Consider the following 15,109-nt stretch of genomic DNA (forward strand, 5'->3'; position numbering starts at 1 on the left):
GCTTGAGGGTACAAAGTGGGAAGTACCCCAGAGTCTGCAGTTCTGCTCCCCAACTTCTTACCCCTCTCAGGGGTGCTGGGCACTACACACAGCACGGAGTAGATTTATCTGGCTTTGCCACCTGTAGGGCTTTGAGCAAGTCCTTCAAACATCAGAGTCTCACTTCCTCTGCTGTAGGAAGGGTTCACAGTAGCTCCTGGGAAATCAGGCAAGAGGCATGTGGCATGGTTGGCAGAGTGCCAGCACAGAGTAAGTGCCCCATAGGGGGTGAGAAGGCTGGTGCTGTGATGCCAGGGCCTGGGCAGAGGAGGGAAGGCCTGAGGGTCTTGCCAAGGATGTGGAAGAGGCCAGGGTCCCTGTGCCCAGGAGCACTGTAAGGGCCGAAGGTTGAGAACCACTGGAGTGGTCACACCTTTCAATAGCTCTCACCTCTTCCTCTGGGGAGCATGCCCAGGACACTCTACCCTCTACCCTCCGTGGCCCCTGCCTTGGAGTCCACGGGCACTCGGGTTGGGGCACTGCTGCTGGTGCAGCTGTTGGCGGAGTGCCTGCTTGGAGGGACTCCCAGAAGCCAGTGCTGAGTCACTCATCATTGTGAATCCCACAGTGTCTCTGGTGGTGCCTGGGCATAGAGCGCTACCAGGCAGGCACAGCCTTCCTGGGACCCCCCTGCAGTCACTGGTCACAGGGACACTGGGATGGACACCGCTGGGGTATCTCTCGCTCCCATGTCGGTGATTTCCTTACCCCAGCACCCCAGGAATGTGTTTGAAAGATCCTTTCCACCTTTCAAGATTTAATCCAGAGGAGGAAGAGGAGGGGGGGGAGGGGCGGAGGCCTGCCACCAGCGGGCAGCCTGAGCAGGCGGGACTAGCCTGTCTGCCTCCTCAGGAAGAGACTAGGCCCTGGACCAGCCATGGGCAAACCGCGGCCCGCCGGCCGGATCCGCCCGTTTGAAATGAATAAAACTAAAAAAAAAAAAAAAAAAAAGACCGTACCCTTTTATGTAATGATGTTTACTTTGAATTTATATTAGTTCACACAAACACTCCGTCCATGCTTTTGTTCCGGCCTCCGGTCCAGTTTAAGAACCCATTGTGGCCCTCGAGTCAGAAAGTTTGCCCACCCCTGCCTGGACCATCATGTCCCAAGGCAAGTCTTGTGAAGGATCTCGCCTTCCTGGACCAGCCTAACCACCCTGCCGGACAGGCCTCAGTGGAACTGTTAGTGCTTTCCTGGCGCCCTGGATGTGGGCCAGGTCCTTGCTCCTTCCTAGGAGTGGGCAGCAAGCAGGGCAGCCGGGACCCCAGAGTTTGCAGACAAGAAGGGGATGGTTTAGGACTCAGCGGTTCTCAACCTGTGGGTCGCGACCCCTTTGGGGTTCGAACGACCCTTTCACAGGGGTCGCCTAAGACCATCGGAAAACACATATATAATTACATATTTTTTTGTGATTCATCACTATGCTTTAATTATGTTCAATTTGTAACCATGAAATGGGGGGTCACCACAACATGAGGAACTGTATTGAAGGGTCGCGGCACTAGGGAGGTTGAGAACCACTGGTTTAAGTGCATCGGTTCCTGGGCCACATCAAGGGGGTGTGGTTGACCCCGCCCAGGAGAAACTCAAAGCTGGGCGCTGTAAGGTCAGAAAGGTCAGTGTTCCCCAATGCCCTTTGACCCAGCAAGGTCAAGCTTGGAGAAGGTGGCAGCCGGGCTTCCCGCTCCCCCAGGGGGCGCCTGCGCCGGCCCAGGAGCAGCCAGAAGCGGAGGGGGCGCCAAGCGGCGGGAGAGGAGGCCATGGGCGCGCCGGCGGCGGCGGTGGCGGTGGCGGTGCAGCTGCTGGTGCAGCTGTTGGTGCGAGTTGAACTCGACGAGCTGGGTGAGATGCCGGCGACCTCGGGGCGGTGGGGCGGGGTGGGGAGCCTGGAGGCCGAGGGGCGCTCACCTTCTCGCCTCCCCGCAGGGTGGCCGGAACATGACACGCTGTTTGCAGGTAAGGCGCCCAGGGCGCTCGCTTCCCTGCTCCGCACACCTGGGCCGCAGTGCACAGGGCGCCTCACCTTTTCGTCTCTCTCACCCCAGGTTTCGAGAACTCGTCGTTCCTCACATGTAACTGATGGGCCCCTGGGGGGAGGGGCGGGCGCCTGCAGACCGAGTGGGGGGAGGGTCCCCAGCGTCCTCTTCTCCCTCCGCCGCGTGACCCCAGGCTGCACGCGGTGTCCGGGGAACCCCTGCCCTGCCCTGCGCGCTCCCGGGTGGCCGGGGCGGGCTGACGGGCCTGTGTCCTGCAGCTCAGTCCCGTTCGGTCTGTCCATCCCAGGGCCCTGTGGCCGCCGGGCCGTGGGGACGCGTGTGGTGGGCGGAAAGGACGCGACGATTGGGCGCTGGCCCTGGCAGGGCAGCCTGCGCCTCTGGGGTTACCACTCCTGCGGGGCGAGCCTGCTCAACCGGCGCTGGGTGCTCTCGGCCGCGCACTGCTTTGAAAGGTGAGCCCGGGGGTTGTGGTTCGGAGAACCGGACCCCGACCCCGTGCCTGCACCACCCTCTCCGCATACGATGTGACCCTCGTGTTCTTCTGAACCCTGGCCCCACTGCAGGTGGCCCTGCTGGGGACTCTTCAGTTTTTCCCAGAAGGGTCTTCCAGAACATTCTCCTGCACATTCGTGTCTTGTTCTGTTCTCTTTCTTGTTCTCTTCTCCCCAAATGGCATCCTAGCCTTCGCCTTCCTCCTCCCACCTCCCAGTGGAGGTGCGCCACAGGGGCGGGGAATGAGCGAGGGGTGAGTGCTGGGCACAGAACCTGGCCTGGGCAACAGTGGCCCCAGAGGCTGTTTTGTTTTGTTGTAATCCTCACCTGAGGACATTTCCCATTGATTTTTAGGGGGAGAGAGAGAAAGACAGAGAGAAACATTGATGTGAGAGAAACACATTGATAAGTTGCCTCCTGCACGAGCCCCGACCAGGGCCCAGCCGGGGAGAAGCCTGCAACCAAGGTACGTGCCCTTGACGGGAATCGAACCCGGGACCAACGCTCTATCCACTGAGCCAAACCGGCTAGGGCCCTGGAGGCCGTTCTGACCTCACTCTGCTGAGTGTCCGCTTGGGCATCTGTGCGTCTGCTCGCTCTCGTTCGAGGCTGTGAGAGGTGACAGGCTGGTTGAGTGACTGGCCAGATCACTCCTGCCCCATCACCACCCCCAAGTTCCCAGTTTTTGGGATTTGGGTTGCAACCTCTCTGGACAACCTCTCACCACTCGTTTTTATTTTAATGTTTCTAATGATTTCAGAGAGAGGAAGGGAGAGGGATAGAAACATCACTTATTAGAGTGCATCATTGATCAGCTGCCTCCTGTACACCCTCCCACTGGGGATCGAGCCTGTAACCCGGGCATGTGCCCTGACCGGGAATCGAACCATGACTCCTGGTTCATAGGTCTATGCTCAGCCACGGAGCCACAGCGGCTGAGCTCACCACTCTTGGGAGCAGGCCCCAGGTGTGCTCAGGTGGCTGACCCTCTGGTAAGGCCTCCTGACTGCTCTCTCCCCTCTGCCAGGAACACTAGCCCGGGCATGTGGACAGTCCAGTTTGGTGAGCTGTCTGCCGCGCCATCTATCTGGAACCTGCAGGCCTACCGCAACCGTTACCAGGTGGAGGAGATTGTTATGAGCCCCAGGTATCTGGGGGCGTCAGCCTTTGACATTGCCATGCTGAGGCTGGCCTCGCCTGTCACCTACACTAAGTACATCCAGCCCATCTGTGTCCTCGCCTCTTCTGATGAGTTCCAGAACCGGAGTGACTGCTGGGTGACCGGCTGGGGGGACATCCAAGAAAATGAGGGTGAGGTGGGGGACAGGTGGGGGGTTTAGGGCAGGGGAGCAGGGGCATGATCCTTCACCCCCTGTTCTAGCTGCACCAGCTGGGCCCCTCTGTGGGCCTGGTCAGCATTCTCTCCTCACCCGCTGTGCACTCCTGCTCCCCCTGAAAGGGCAGGACTTGCTGTGCCCACACTCAGGTTCCTCTTCCCCCCAGAGACTGAGCCAGAAGCTAGTGGTGAGAGGGAGACCAGCTTGGCCCAGGCTATCCTCCCAGCGTGCAGGGGTGTTGGTGGGAGGGCCTGACAAAAAGGCCCCACCCTGGTGCTCACCCCTCCCCCAGCCATCCAACCTCCCCGCTCTGTCTCCTCCCTGCCTTCTTTATCTATCCACATTGGCCTGCTCTCCTGGAATGCTGAGCCCATTTCTCTATCCTCAAAATGTCAAGCTATCCTCCAGCCTTGGCTCTGCAGGAGGTCTTTGAGTCAGTAGTCAGCCACCATCTGCTTATCTCTCACCACGAATCCCCTGAAACCGCTGGGCACAACCTCCCCCAAGGTGCCCTGGGGTAGGGGAGGCATAGGCCCTCCACCTGGACTGCCCCTTACACTGCTCCCTGGCCTGGCCCATTCCTGCCTCACCCTTAACAATCCTATCTAATAATAGACAAACATGGTAATTGACCATACCTTTGCTATGCCTCCCATTGGCTAATCAGCATGATATGCAAATTAACTGCCAACAAATACGGTGGCTAATTTGCATACTGCAGGCAGATCCTACTGCCCCGCCCCACCTGGGGCTGGCGGCAGCGCGATCCCTAGCAGCTGGCCGCCCCAGCACAAGATCCAAGCCTGCCCTGTTCAGGGTGGGGCAGGCGGTAGCACGATCTGAGCGGCCGCCCGACCCAGCGCGGGATCCGGGCCTGCCATCTGCAACAGGAGGAGATGGGGCAGACACCATGGGATTGGGCGTGCTATCTCCTACCAGGGGTGCGGGCCTAAGCCAGTAGGTGGTTATCTCCCGAGGGGTCCCAGACTGTGAGAGGGCATAGGTTGGGTGAGGGACCTTACCCCCCCCCCCCCCCGGCCAGTGCACAAATTTTTGTGCACCGGGCTTCTAGTAGTAATAATAACAGCAGAAGCTCCTGCCTGCACACTGTGCCAGGCACTGTTCTAGGCTCTAGGGACTCAGGAGTGAGCAGGGTACCATCTATCTTCCCTCAGACGCTTACCTGCAAATGAGGCTGGGAACATCTATACCCACTTCACAGATGAGCAAGCTGACAAGGGAATGGAAATTGCCCAAGACCCCAGAAGGGGTCATTGGAGCAGCCAGGGCTGTCTGTGTGGTCACACATCTGGAATTGGCAGAGGGGATAGAGAAGTCAACACTAGGCTTGCCTCCCTCTAGAGTTGGGGTCCTTTCCTTTCCTGTAGAAGGGGCTGGATAAAGTGCCCCTGCCATCCACCTCCCTGGCTCCAAAGGGCTGCAGGGAGGCCCAGCCAGGCAGACTGTCCCCTCCCTCCCTGGCCCAAGGCCGGCAGGTAATCACATCCAGCCCTAGGCGCCACCTCATTGTCACAGGTGGCGGGTGACTCGCGGAGCCCTGCCTGATGTGAACCTTAGCTCTGCCACGCGCTCGCTGGAAGATCTTGTGTAAGCACTTCACCTAACTGTGCCTCAGCTTCCTCGCCTGTCCAATGGGGTAACAATAGTTCCCACCTCATAGGGTGGCCCGGAGGTTTACAAGCATTCATACAGAGGGTAGCAGAGTGCCCGGCAGATGGGAGGCTCTGCTGACACATCAGCTTTTGGTGTTATTGTGGTCACCATCCCCTGCAGGAAAAGGTAATCCCAGCCCAGACTTAGGAATTGGATAGACCTGGCTTCATGCCAGGCTCTGCCAATTCTGGGTGCATCTTTCCTGAAAGTGGGTCATGCCTGTGCTGCAGCCTGGGGGGGCTGTGGGAGCTCTTGGCTCAGGCCCTGACATGTGTTAATCCTAAAACATCTCAGCTGCGTTACCCGCCTCCCCCGTGGATGCTAAGGTCGCTCTTCACTGCTGTCATCTGCATGTTGCACGTAGGGAAGCCGGGAGCAGCTGTAACGGCTTGTCCAGTTATTGGGTCCTTCTGTGATATTGCTCATCACCCATGAGGTGCTGGATGCCAGGCCTGAGTAGAGGACTCGTCAAGGCACCATGGATGCCCCAGGGACCCTGCCCCTGCCCGGTAACCTACCCCGTCCCTCCCAACCAGGTGGCAGAGGGGAGTCTCAGGACGCTCTCTCTTTCTGTCTTTCAACTCCTCTGTAGACCTGCCGGCTCCCTACAGCCTCCAGGAAGTGGAGGTCGGCATCATAAACACCACCATGTGCGACTTCATGTACACACAGCCTTCTTACCGCTACAACATCTGGGGAGACATGATTTGCGCTGGCCATGCTCAAGGCGGCAGGGACGCCTGCTTCGTGAGTGTCCCTCCCCACCCCAACCAGAGCCTTCTGGGTCCTAGTCTCTCACCAACCCAGCCCCAGGCCCGAGAGGCACCTGTATCGTTTGGTCCTCATGGCAACCTGAGGAGTTGAGACTATGGCCCCCTTTTGCAGATGCAGAAACTTGGGCGCTTCCTGGGGGAGGAGTAGGATTCGTACCCAGTTTTCCCAGCTCTACAGCCCCTCCTGCTCTCCCTACCTCTGCCAACCCCTCCTGCCCTGCCCCAGGCCCTGCTCACGCATTCTGCTCCCCAGGGTGACTCAGGCGGACCCTTGGCCTGTGAAAAGAAAGGGCTGTGGTATCAGGTTGGAGTCGTGAGCTGGGGAGTGGGCTGTGGTCGGCCCAACCGACCCGGTGTCTACACCAACGTCAGTACTCACTTCAAATGGATGCAGATGCTGATAGCCAGCAGCAGCATTCACAAGCCATCCCCCTGGCTGCTGCTGCTGCTCCTCCTCCTTCTCCGGACTGCCCCACTCCTGCAGCCAGCCTGAGCCCGACGGAGCCCTGAGAGGCAGGGCCATCTGCTGCCTCAGGCCCAGGCTCCCGTCCTGTTTCTAATAAAAACATTTGCATGTTCTAGTGGCTGCCAAACATTCTGTGGACTCCAGGTGGCTTCCTGGACACCCTCATGGTCACTCGTGCTCTGTCCACCCCAAGACCACTCCCTAACTCTTAAATCTCTCTCCACCCGCCTGTGCTATTACAGGTTTGGGTTGCAAACAGAACCCGCTCAGGTTAGTTCAATCAGAAAGATAATTTATGGAAGGACATTAGTAGCACCAGGGTACCTGGGTGCCAGGAAGACTGGAGTGGGGTATTGTGGAGGAAACACCCCCAAACACCCCAGTGCTCATGTTGGTGGCCCCATCACACAGATGTCAGGTGCTCCTGGTCTTAATGCGGCCCCCCAGATGCTGACTTGGGATCCGGGCTGGGGTACAGGTAATTTATTTGGGAGGTGATACCAAAAAGCTCGAGTGCAGCGGTTCTCAACCTGTGGGTCGCGACCCCTTTGGCGGTCGAACGACCCTTTCACAGGGGTCGCCTAAGGCCATCGGAAAACACACATATAATTACATATTGTTTTTGTGATTAATCACTGTGCTTTAATTATGTTCAATTTGTAACCATGAAATTGGGGGTCACCCCAACATGAGGAACTGTATTAAAGGGTCGCGGCATGAGGAAGGTTGAGAACCACTGCTATAGTGGGAAGTGGGGGAACCAAGGCAGAGAGAGAGGAACCCAATGACATTTGCCCGAAAGAAGAAGTTGCTGTGTGAGCAGCTGAGGCATAGTCCCGCTGGAGCCCGCTGAGAAGCCACAGGGAATGTGCCCCAGCTTGGGCCCCTGGGAGACAAGGATGCTGGGTGTGGGCACGTCTCTCTTGGCCGCCATGGGATTCTGCTGATGTGATTAAATGAAGGGCGTGAGATGGGAGGTTTTCCTGGATTATCCGGGTGAGCCCCGTGTAAAAGTGTCCTTAAAACCGGAAGGAGTCGGAAGAGGAAGGCCGAACGATGTGATAGGAAAAGGACACAACCCACTATTGCTGGCTTTGAAGACGGAGAAGGGGCACAAGCCAAGGACTGAGGGCAGCCCCAGGAGCTGGAAAAGGTGAGGTAATGGTTTCTCCAGATAGGAATGCAGCCGTGCTGATGCCGTGGGGTTTTTTTTTTGGGGGGGGGGGGAGGGGGTTAATAAATTCTTTAAAAAAATACATTTTTATTGATTTCAGAGAGGAAGGAAGAGGGAGAGAGATAGAAACATCCATCCACAATGAGTGAGAATCATGGTGGATCGGCTGGCTCCTGCAAGTCCCCCACTGGGGATGGAGCCCACAACCCAGGCACGTGCCCTTGACTGGAATCGAACCTGGGACCCTTCAGTCCGCAGGCCGACACTCTACCCACTGAGCCAAACCAGCCAGGCTGATGCCATGGTTTTAGTGAGATGCTTGTCAGAATTCTAGCCTACAAACTTTAAGGAAATAAACCTGTGCTGTTTTAGGCCACAAAGAGAGTTACCGCAGCAATAGAAAAGCAACACATTACGTAAGCCTGCATTCCTGCAAGTCCAGGGTGAAAACTCAGAAAATTGAAGATTCAGGTTCAAAAACGGCGAAACCCGTCCAGTGGGTCCTGAAACGAGATTCAAGGCGACCGTGTGGCGGGGCCTGAAAGCAATCAGAAGAGTAAGCCACAGGCTTCGGGCTGTGAAGCGGCCTGGGTCGGAGAAATAGAATAAACAAATTGCAAGAAGCACGACTATCAGAAACGCGGGGAGGGAAGGAGTCAGGACTCAAGGTCCAAATGCAACAAACTCAAGGTCCACAACGAAACAGTATGTCCTCCAGCTTCTAGCCAGGAAACGGCCAGGCTGACCCAGCCCGGCCTGGGAAAGCAAGTTCCCATCCGACCCACCAGGCACCAGGCACCTTCCATGAGGTGGAAGTGGGAGAGGGCTTGCGGTTCAGAGGGGCCTGGAGGACAGAAGAAGGGTGGGGAGAGGCAGCCCCCTAGTGGCATCCACGTGACAACGCACAACTCCCCGGTGGTTCCGAATAGGCATTTTGATGCCGGCAGAGGTTCCAGGCGACTGCACTCACTCCCAGTGGCTGGAGAGGTTAAGGTTGGGGATCCTCAGTGTCCGGGGAGACAAGAAGCTCCCCCTGGGCCAGAATAAGCCCCTGGGGTGAGGGAGCAGGAGAGAACAGGAAGGTCCTGGGAGTGGGCAGCAGGACCAGTCATGTAACCAGCCCTGTCGGCTCAGGCCCAGCCCTCAGGCACACCGCTGCCCAGGAGGGCATGAGAGCCCTGATTGATCCCTTCCTGGAGGACAGCAGTGGGACCTGCGCCCTGGCCTGGCCGGGAGCCTGTGGGGCCAGCAGGGCTGGGCCCAGGAGCATCTGCGTCAACACCAGGAAGACAGATAAGCCCAGCCCAGCCCAGTGGCGGCATTGGGTGAGGGCACCCAAGGTATGGCTGGGGGAAAACAGGGCAGCTGACCAGGCCACCCAGGGCACAAAGACCCATATGAGACCCAGACTAGGGGCCCCAGGCTCAATGCTGGCTTTGCAGTGGAGGTGCGGGTGAAGTGGGGATGGGGAGTGCAGTTCCCTTTTCCTGGAGCCCGGACACACCAGGGCCTGTTTGCCTGCCCTCAAGAACACCACCTCCTCATTGGGGCGACGGCCAGTCAAGGTGACCGTGTGGTGGGGCCTGAAAGCAATCAGAAGAGTAAGTTAAGAAATAGTCATGCCTCACCTTTCCTCCAGGTTCCTAGGGGAGGCTGGCTGCAAAGCTGGGCTGGATTGGGAACGGGGAGATGACCTGGGTGGGTGGGTCCTCTCTACTGAGCAGTGTGGGGGCTGGTTCTGGCCCTACAGAGATTCCTGGGGTGCCCCCTGGACAAAGTCCTGGATGGCCTCTGAAGGTCTCATCTTCCCTGACCCTCCTGGTGGAGGAGGGTGGTTCCCCACACACCTGGGGGCACAGGCCTCCGCCCCTGACAGGCTGCTGTACAGTTTTGGACAGTGCTCCCTCCTGGCCCTGGGAGGGAGTCCCCACCTCAACACTGATGGGCTCCTGGGGACAGTCAGAATAAGAGATGCCAGCAGATGCGAAGGGAATGAGGACGGTGCTGCCCTTAACTTGGCTGCCTCCTGCTCCAGGATGAATTCCTTGGACCCTTCTATTGTGCCCCCCTCCCCCCCCTTGTAGGAGCAGCGGGCAGCCAGCCATCTCTCAGTCCCTACCCCACACTGGCCCTCCCTCCCTCACATCTGATCCCCATCAGCGCCTGCCTCTGGAGAACCTCAGAAACAAGCGAGTCCTTCCCTTTGTCCTCTAGGGCAGCGGTTCTCAACCTGTGGGTCGCGACCCCTTTGGGGGGCGAATGACCCTTTCACAGGGGTCGCCTAAGACCATCAGAAACACATATATAATTACATATTGTTTTTGTGATTAATCACTATGCTTTAATTATGTTCAACTTGTAACAATGGAATTGGGGGTCACCACAACATGAGGAACTGTATCAAAGGGTCGCGGCTTTAGGGAGGTTGAGAACCACTGCTCTAGGGAGACCCTCTCTTATCTGAAGAAACAGCTCCCTCAGGCTGTCAGGAGACCCGGTGGGTGGGCCTGTGGGCATTATTTGGATTTAGACATGTCCCAAACTGTACAGCAGTCTTCCAAAGTGGCTGTACCAATTTTGTGTTTCCATCAGCAATGAATGAGAGTTCAACTTACTGTGTTTTTTAAAAAACATATAGATATATTTTTATTGATCTCAGAGAGGAAGGGAAAGGGAGAGAGAGAGAGACAGAAACATCAATGATGAGAAAGAATCTGATCAGCCGTCTCCCGCACGCCTCCCATTGGGATCAAGCCCGCAACCCAGGCATGTGTCCCTACTGGGAATTGAACTGTGACCTCCTGGTTCATAGGTTGACGCTCAACCACTGAGCCACGCTGGCCGGGCTCAACTTAGTTTTTTGGTTTTTAAAAAAATATATTTTATTGATTTTTTACAGAGAGGAAGGGAGAGAGATAGTTAGAAACATCGATGAGAGAGAAACATCGATCAGCTGCCTCCTGCACACCCCCCACTGGGGAGGTGCCCGCAACCAAGGTACATGCCCTTGACCAGAATCAAACCTGGGACCTTTCAGTCCGCAGGCCGACGCTCTATCCACTGAGCCAAACCGGTTTCAGCGACAACTTAGTTTTTTATATCTAAATTTTTATATCTAAAAACCTGGACCTACCCTATAGACTGTTGTGAGAATGAAATGAGTGAATACATCAAACGCTTTGCTTAACCATACCTGGCAGAGAGTAAGCACTAAGCTACTGCCATCATTATCATCATCTTAGCTCAGCCAGCAGGACTCTGAGAGGGAGAGAGCTCCAAACTCCTGAGGCCCCAACATGGAAACCAAGCCAAGAGGACCATCAAACTCCCCCCTTCTCCAGACTGATCCTGGGGCAGCCCAGCCCTCCTCCTCACGTATGGGTCCTCTTCAGCAGTGGTTCCAATGGAACGTTATTTCCAAGAAATGTTAATGGGCTTTCTTTGTAAAAGGACTCTGTGGTCACAGATTTTTGGGAAAGCTAAATTAGTTTCTTTGTTGCAGGACTTCTTGATGACTTTGATCTGCTAAAATGCATCAGGAAACTGTAAGAGGAGATACAGTAGGCAGAATTCTGCAAACTTGGAGCCCTGGTTTTGGAGGAGTTTCATAAGGGACTTGTGAGATGCTGCCCCGTGGTCTCTAGGGCCAGACTGGATCTTCAAGATTCCTTTGGTCCCTCCCTCTGTAGGGTCTCCTGATCAGACATCCTCCTTCTTCTGGGTGGATTCTTCTTCCCTAAAATGACATTCCTTTCTGGACCTGTCCTGTCCTGTGGCTCATCCAACAGGAGGGGGCGCTGGTGAGCTGAGACATCGCTGCCCAAGAGCTCATTTCCAGGTTAGGAAATGGCACCCAGTTCTCGGTCCTCATTGGATATTTGCTCAATAAAGCAGGTATGCAAACATGGGGGTAACTTAAGGTGACTGAATCAGTGCTTATTTCCAGTCTATGTCGCGATGACCCTAGCCCCCTGCCTCCCTGTTCCCCACCACCCCCACTCTCAGTCTCCAGCTGAGCAGCCTCACTCTGCAGAGTCCTTCTTCAATGGTCTCTCCCTTTCTCTCCACCTCCAGGTCTTTCCCTGTCTGAGTCTATGACCAGGTGCAAAGCTACGTATCCAGATTATCTGCCTGCAAAGGAGTTGTTTTTTTCCCTTTTAATCAAGACTCCTTTGCAGGTGAGAGGTGGATCATGGCTTGAAGAAGAATTTGCACACAGCCTGTCTTTCACAGTCTGATCACAGTGCTGCTCTGGACAACTGTTTAAGATAATGGGAGAAATGGTTCCGTCATTTCAGAACCAGACCTCTTTGCAAAATAAAAATAGCTGTATGATGATTATAATATTAATGCATTCTGTTTAGAAAGAAGCATAAGAAAAAAACTTTTGAAAATCACCAGAACCAAACTGCTAACCCTTTTGGTGTTGGGCATTTGAGTTGTTGACAAATGTCATTAAAAACGACACCTCCATGAGCCCTGGCTGGTTTGCTCTGTGGTTAGAGTGTTGGCCTGTGGACTGTAAGGTTCTGAGTTCAATTTCCCGGCAAAGGCGTGTACCTGGTTGCAGGGTCAGCATGTGTGGGAAAATGCATCTCAGTTTTCAAAAGAGTACTTTGTTTTTGTAAGATTGGTACAGTATTATTAAAAAACTAGAGGCCCAGTGCATGAAATTTGTGCCTGGCTCGAAACTCTAGGCCTGGCTGACGATCAGGGCCGATCGGGGCCTCCCTTCCCCCGGCTGCCAGATGCCGGCCTTCCTTTGTTCCTCGCTGCCCCCTGGTGGTCAGCAAACGTCATAGTGAGCAATCCAACTCCCAGTCTCCCAGTGGAACTCCCAAGGGGACACTTTGCATATTAGCCTTTTATATAGAGAGATTGAAGCAATACAGAAAAAGAATAGAGAAAAATGTCTGAAATCCTATCTGGAAATAACCATAGTTTTGTTTGAACATTGTTCCAGAAATATGTTTGGAAAGACAGATTCAAGGACAGGCAGATGGAAGGATGGCTAGGGTATGGGGTCAGGACGGAGGCTTGGACCCACATGCTTGTTTTTCTAAGACACCTCCAAACTCTAGAAAACAACAAGGAGATATTAACAAAGGGAATAATTCTCTAAGCGTGCTGGGCCTAAGGATGTGGTGGAGCCTCCCAAAGGAGGGAGGCAGATTGGGGTGGGGGCCTCAGTGGAGCTGGCGGTGGGGGTTCTGGGGACTTCAGGGAGGATACAGCCTGTGGCTTAAGCCCTCAGCTTATAGATTTGTTACAGCAGCACAAGCTAATACACAAGGTTAAAAAACCATGTGCCAGGGTGGCCTTGAGGAATCGGAACCTGGACCTCTTCAGCTTGATACTTGGGTAGTTTCATTTTATTTCCAATGCTTACACTAATGGAATTTTAATTACATAAACGATTAGGCGTAATGTGTGGTTGGGTGTCCTGGTTTTCCAAGAAAATTATTTAATTTCTCTGGGGGAAAGTGCAGATAAATTTGTAGTTTATTGCTCTGCATCCAACAAAGAATTTGCATGAGTGAGTAAACGAGTCGGTGAGCATTGAGAGGTTCAGAAACGCAAAGCTGAATTGCCCCCCTTAGGGTGGGCCTTCCAGCTTGGCAGCAGCCGCTCAAGGGCAAGCTACAAAGACCGCAAAGGTTGCCCATCCAGCGTGGCTCAGTGGTTGAGCATCAACCTATGAACCAGGAGGTCACGGTTCGATTCCCTGTCAGGGCACATGCCCAGGTTTCGGGCTCAATCCCCAATAGGGGGCGTGCAGGAGGCAGCCGATCAATGATTCTCTCTCATCATTGATGTTTCTATCTCTCTCTCCCTTTCCCTTCCTCTCTGAAATCAATAAAAAAATATATTTTAAAAACCCACAAACAAAAACCAAAACCATAAAAGTCATCCCCTTTCCCCTCGCCAGCAGGCTCTTTCCTCTGACTCCCGGGTCCCCAGGGACCAGATGAGGTCACAAGGGGGGTCCAGCTCCCCTACCTTTGCCCAGGCCAGGCCAGGCTCACCCCTGAAGCCGAAGATCAAAGAGAAGGACACAGGTTCCAGCCCCCAAGGGCAGGTGGGGGCTCCCTGCCTAGGGCCGCAGGGAGCCTGGACCAGCCGAGAGGACAGGGGATGAAGGCCCTCTTGTCTGTTGTGCCTCATGATGCCCAAGCTCCACACCTAGATGGCGGGGAAACCAGGGCAGCCAGCCCTGACCCATCCCTCAACAAACAAGGCAGCCAGGCCAGGGCCTGCTGTGTGGGAGAAGGCCCCATTGTTCTGGGCTCCTGACAGAGTGAGTTCTGGGGCACGCCCACGGAGGGGATTATGGCCTTGTAAATGCCCAGTAAGTCCCCTGGAGGGGAGCCCTGATCCCGAGGGACAAAGGGCCTGTGTTGAGTCTTCCTCAGCCGCAGGGCCAGCTCTGGGCCAAGGTGGAACAGGGGGTGGGTCTCCTCCAGGATGGGGGCCTCCTACACAGGTGTGCACGAGTGTAGGCATGTGTGTGGGAGGCATGTGTAAGCTCCTATGCATAGCGTTAGTGGGCGAGTGTGTGTGTTTAGGGCACATCCGTGTGTGAGCGCATGTGTGTGCATGTGCCTCCGTTATAACCCGTGGCTCTATGAAAATATACCTCATGTGTACTTTCGGGCAACTTGTGCCATCCCCTCTTTGTTCAGGCCAGAAACTGTCCCTTCCTCCAACTCCCACCCCAGGTAGTGCTTCCTGGAGTCTGGGCCCAGACAGACCCTCCTCTGGGCTCCAAACCCTGCCAGCCTGGAGCTGGGAAGAAGGCACCTGAATTGGCAGCAAAACACCCAAAAATTCCCTCAGGCTGGGCTGGGGCTGGAACACAAGGCCCTTTGTGCAGCCTCCTGGCTCCTGCCACCCAGAGCTGTGCTTGTGAGGCCCTGGGCCTCTTCTGCCTCCTTCTGGCAGGAGGTTCCCGGGACCTGGGTGGGAGGGCCTGGGAGGCCAGTTCAGGGACAGAGGAAAGGGTGCAGTTTTCAAGTTAGAGGGCCTCTCTGCTCTGATCTCCCCAAAAGGGTGGCTGTTAAATGAAACCCTTCTACAGCCCCCCAAGCCCCGTGTGGCCAGTACCATGGACGGGGCTGTGGCTGTTCCAGAGCAGGGAAACAGGGCTCACCCGA

The 15,109-nt window shown here is 55.5% G+C and overlaps 1 protein-coding gene across 1 annotated transcript; it reads left to right on the plus strand.

Moving 5' to 3' along the window:
* Window positions 1–446: 446 nt before the first annotated feature.
* Window positions 447–6,808, plus strand: LOC118656574 (testisin-like). Its single transcript, XM_036310011.1, has 8 exons — window positions 447–544; window positions 1,688–1,884; window positions 1,969–1,998; window positions 2,088–2,114; window positions 2,326–2,491; window positions 3,559–3,842; window positions 6,135–6,289; window positions 6,569–6,808. Exons 1-8 carry the CDS (start codon window positions 447–449, stop codon window positions 6,806–6,808), a joined length of 1,197 nt encoding a protein of 398 aa, XP_036165904.1.
* The last annotated feature ends 8,301 nt before the right edge of the window (window positions 6,809–15,109 follow it).

Source organism: Myotis myotis, unplaced genomic scaffold (assembly GCF_014108235.1).
Source record: "Myotis myotis isolate mMyoMyo1 unplaced genomic scaffold, mMyoMyo1.p scaffold_m19_p_5, whole genome shotgun sequence".
Classification (NCBI taxonomy): domain Eukaryota; kingdom Metazoa; phylum Chordata; class Mammalia; order Chiroptera; family Vespertilionidae; genus Myotis; species Myotis myotis.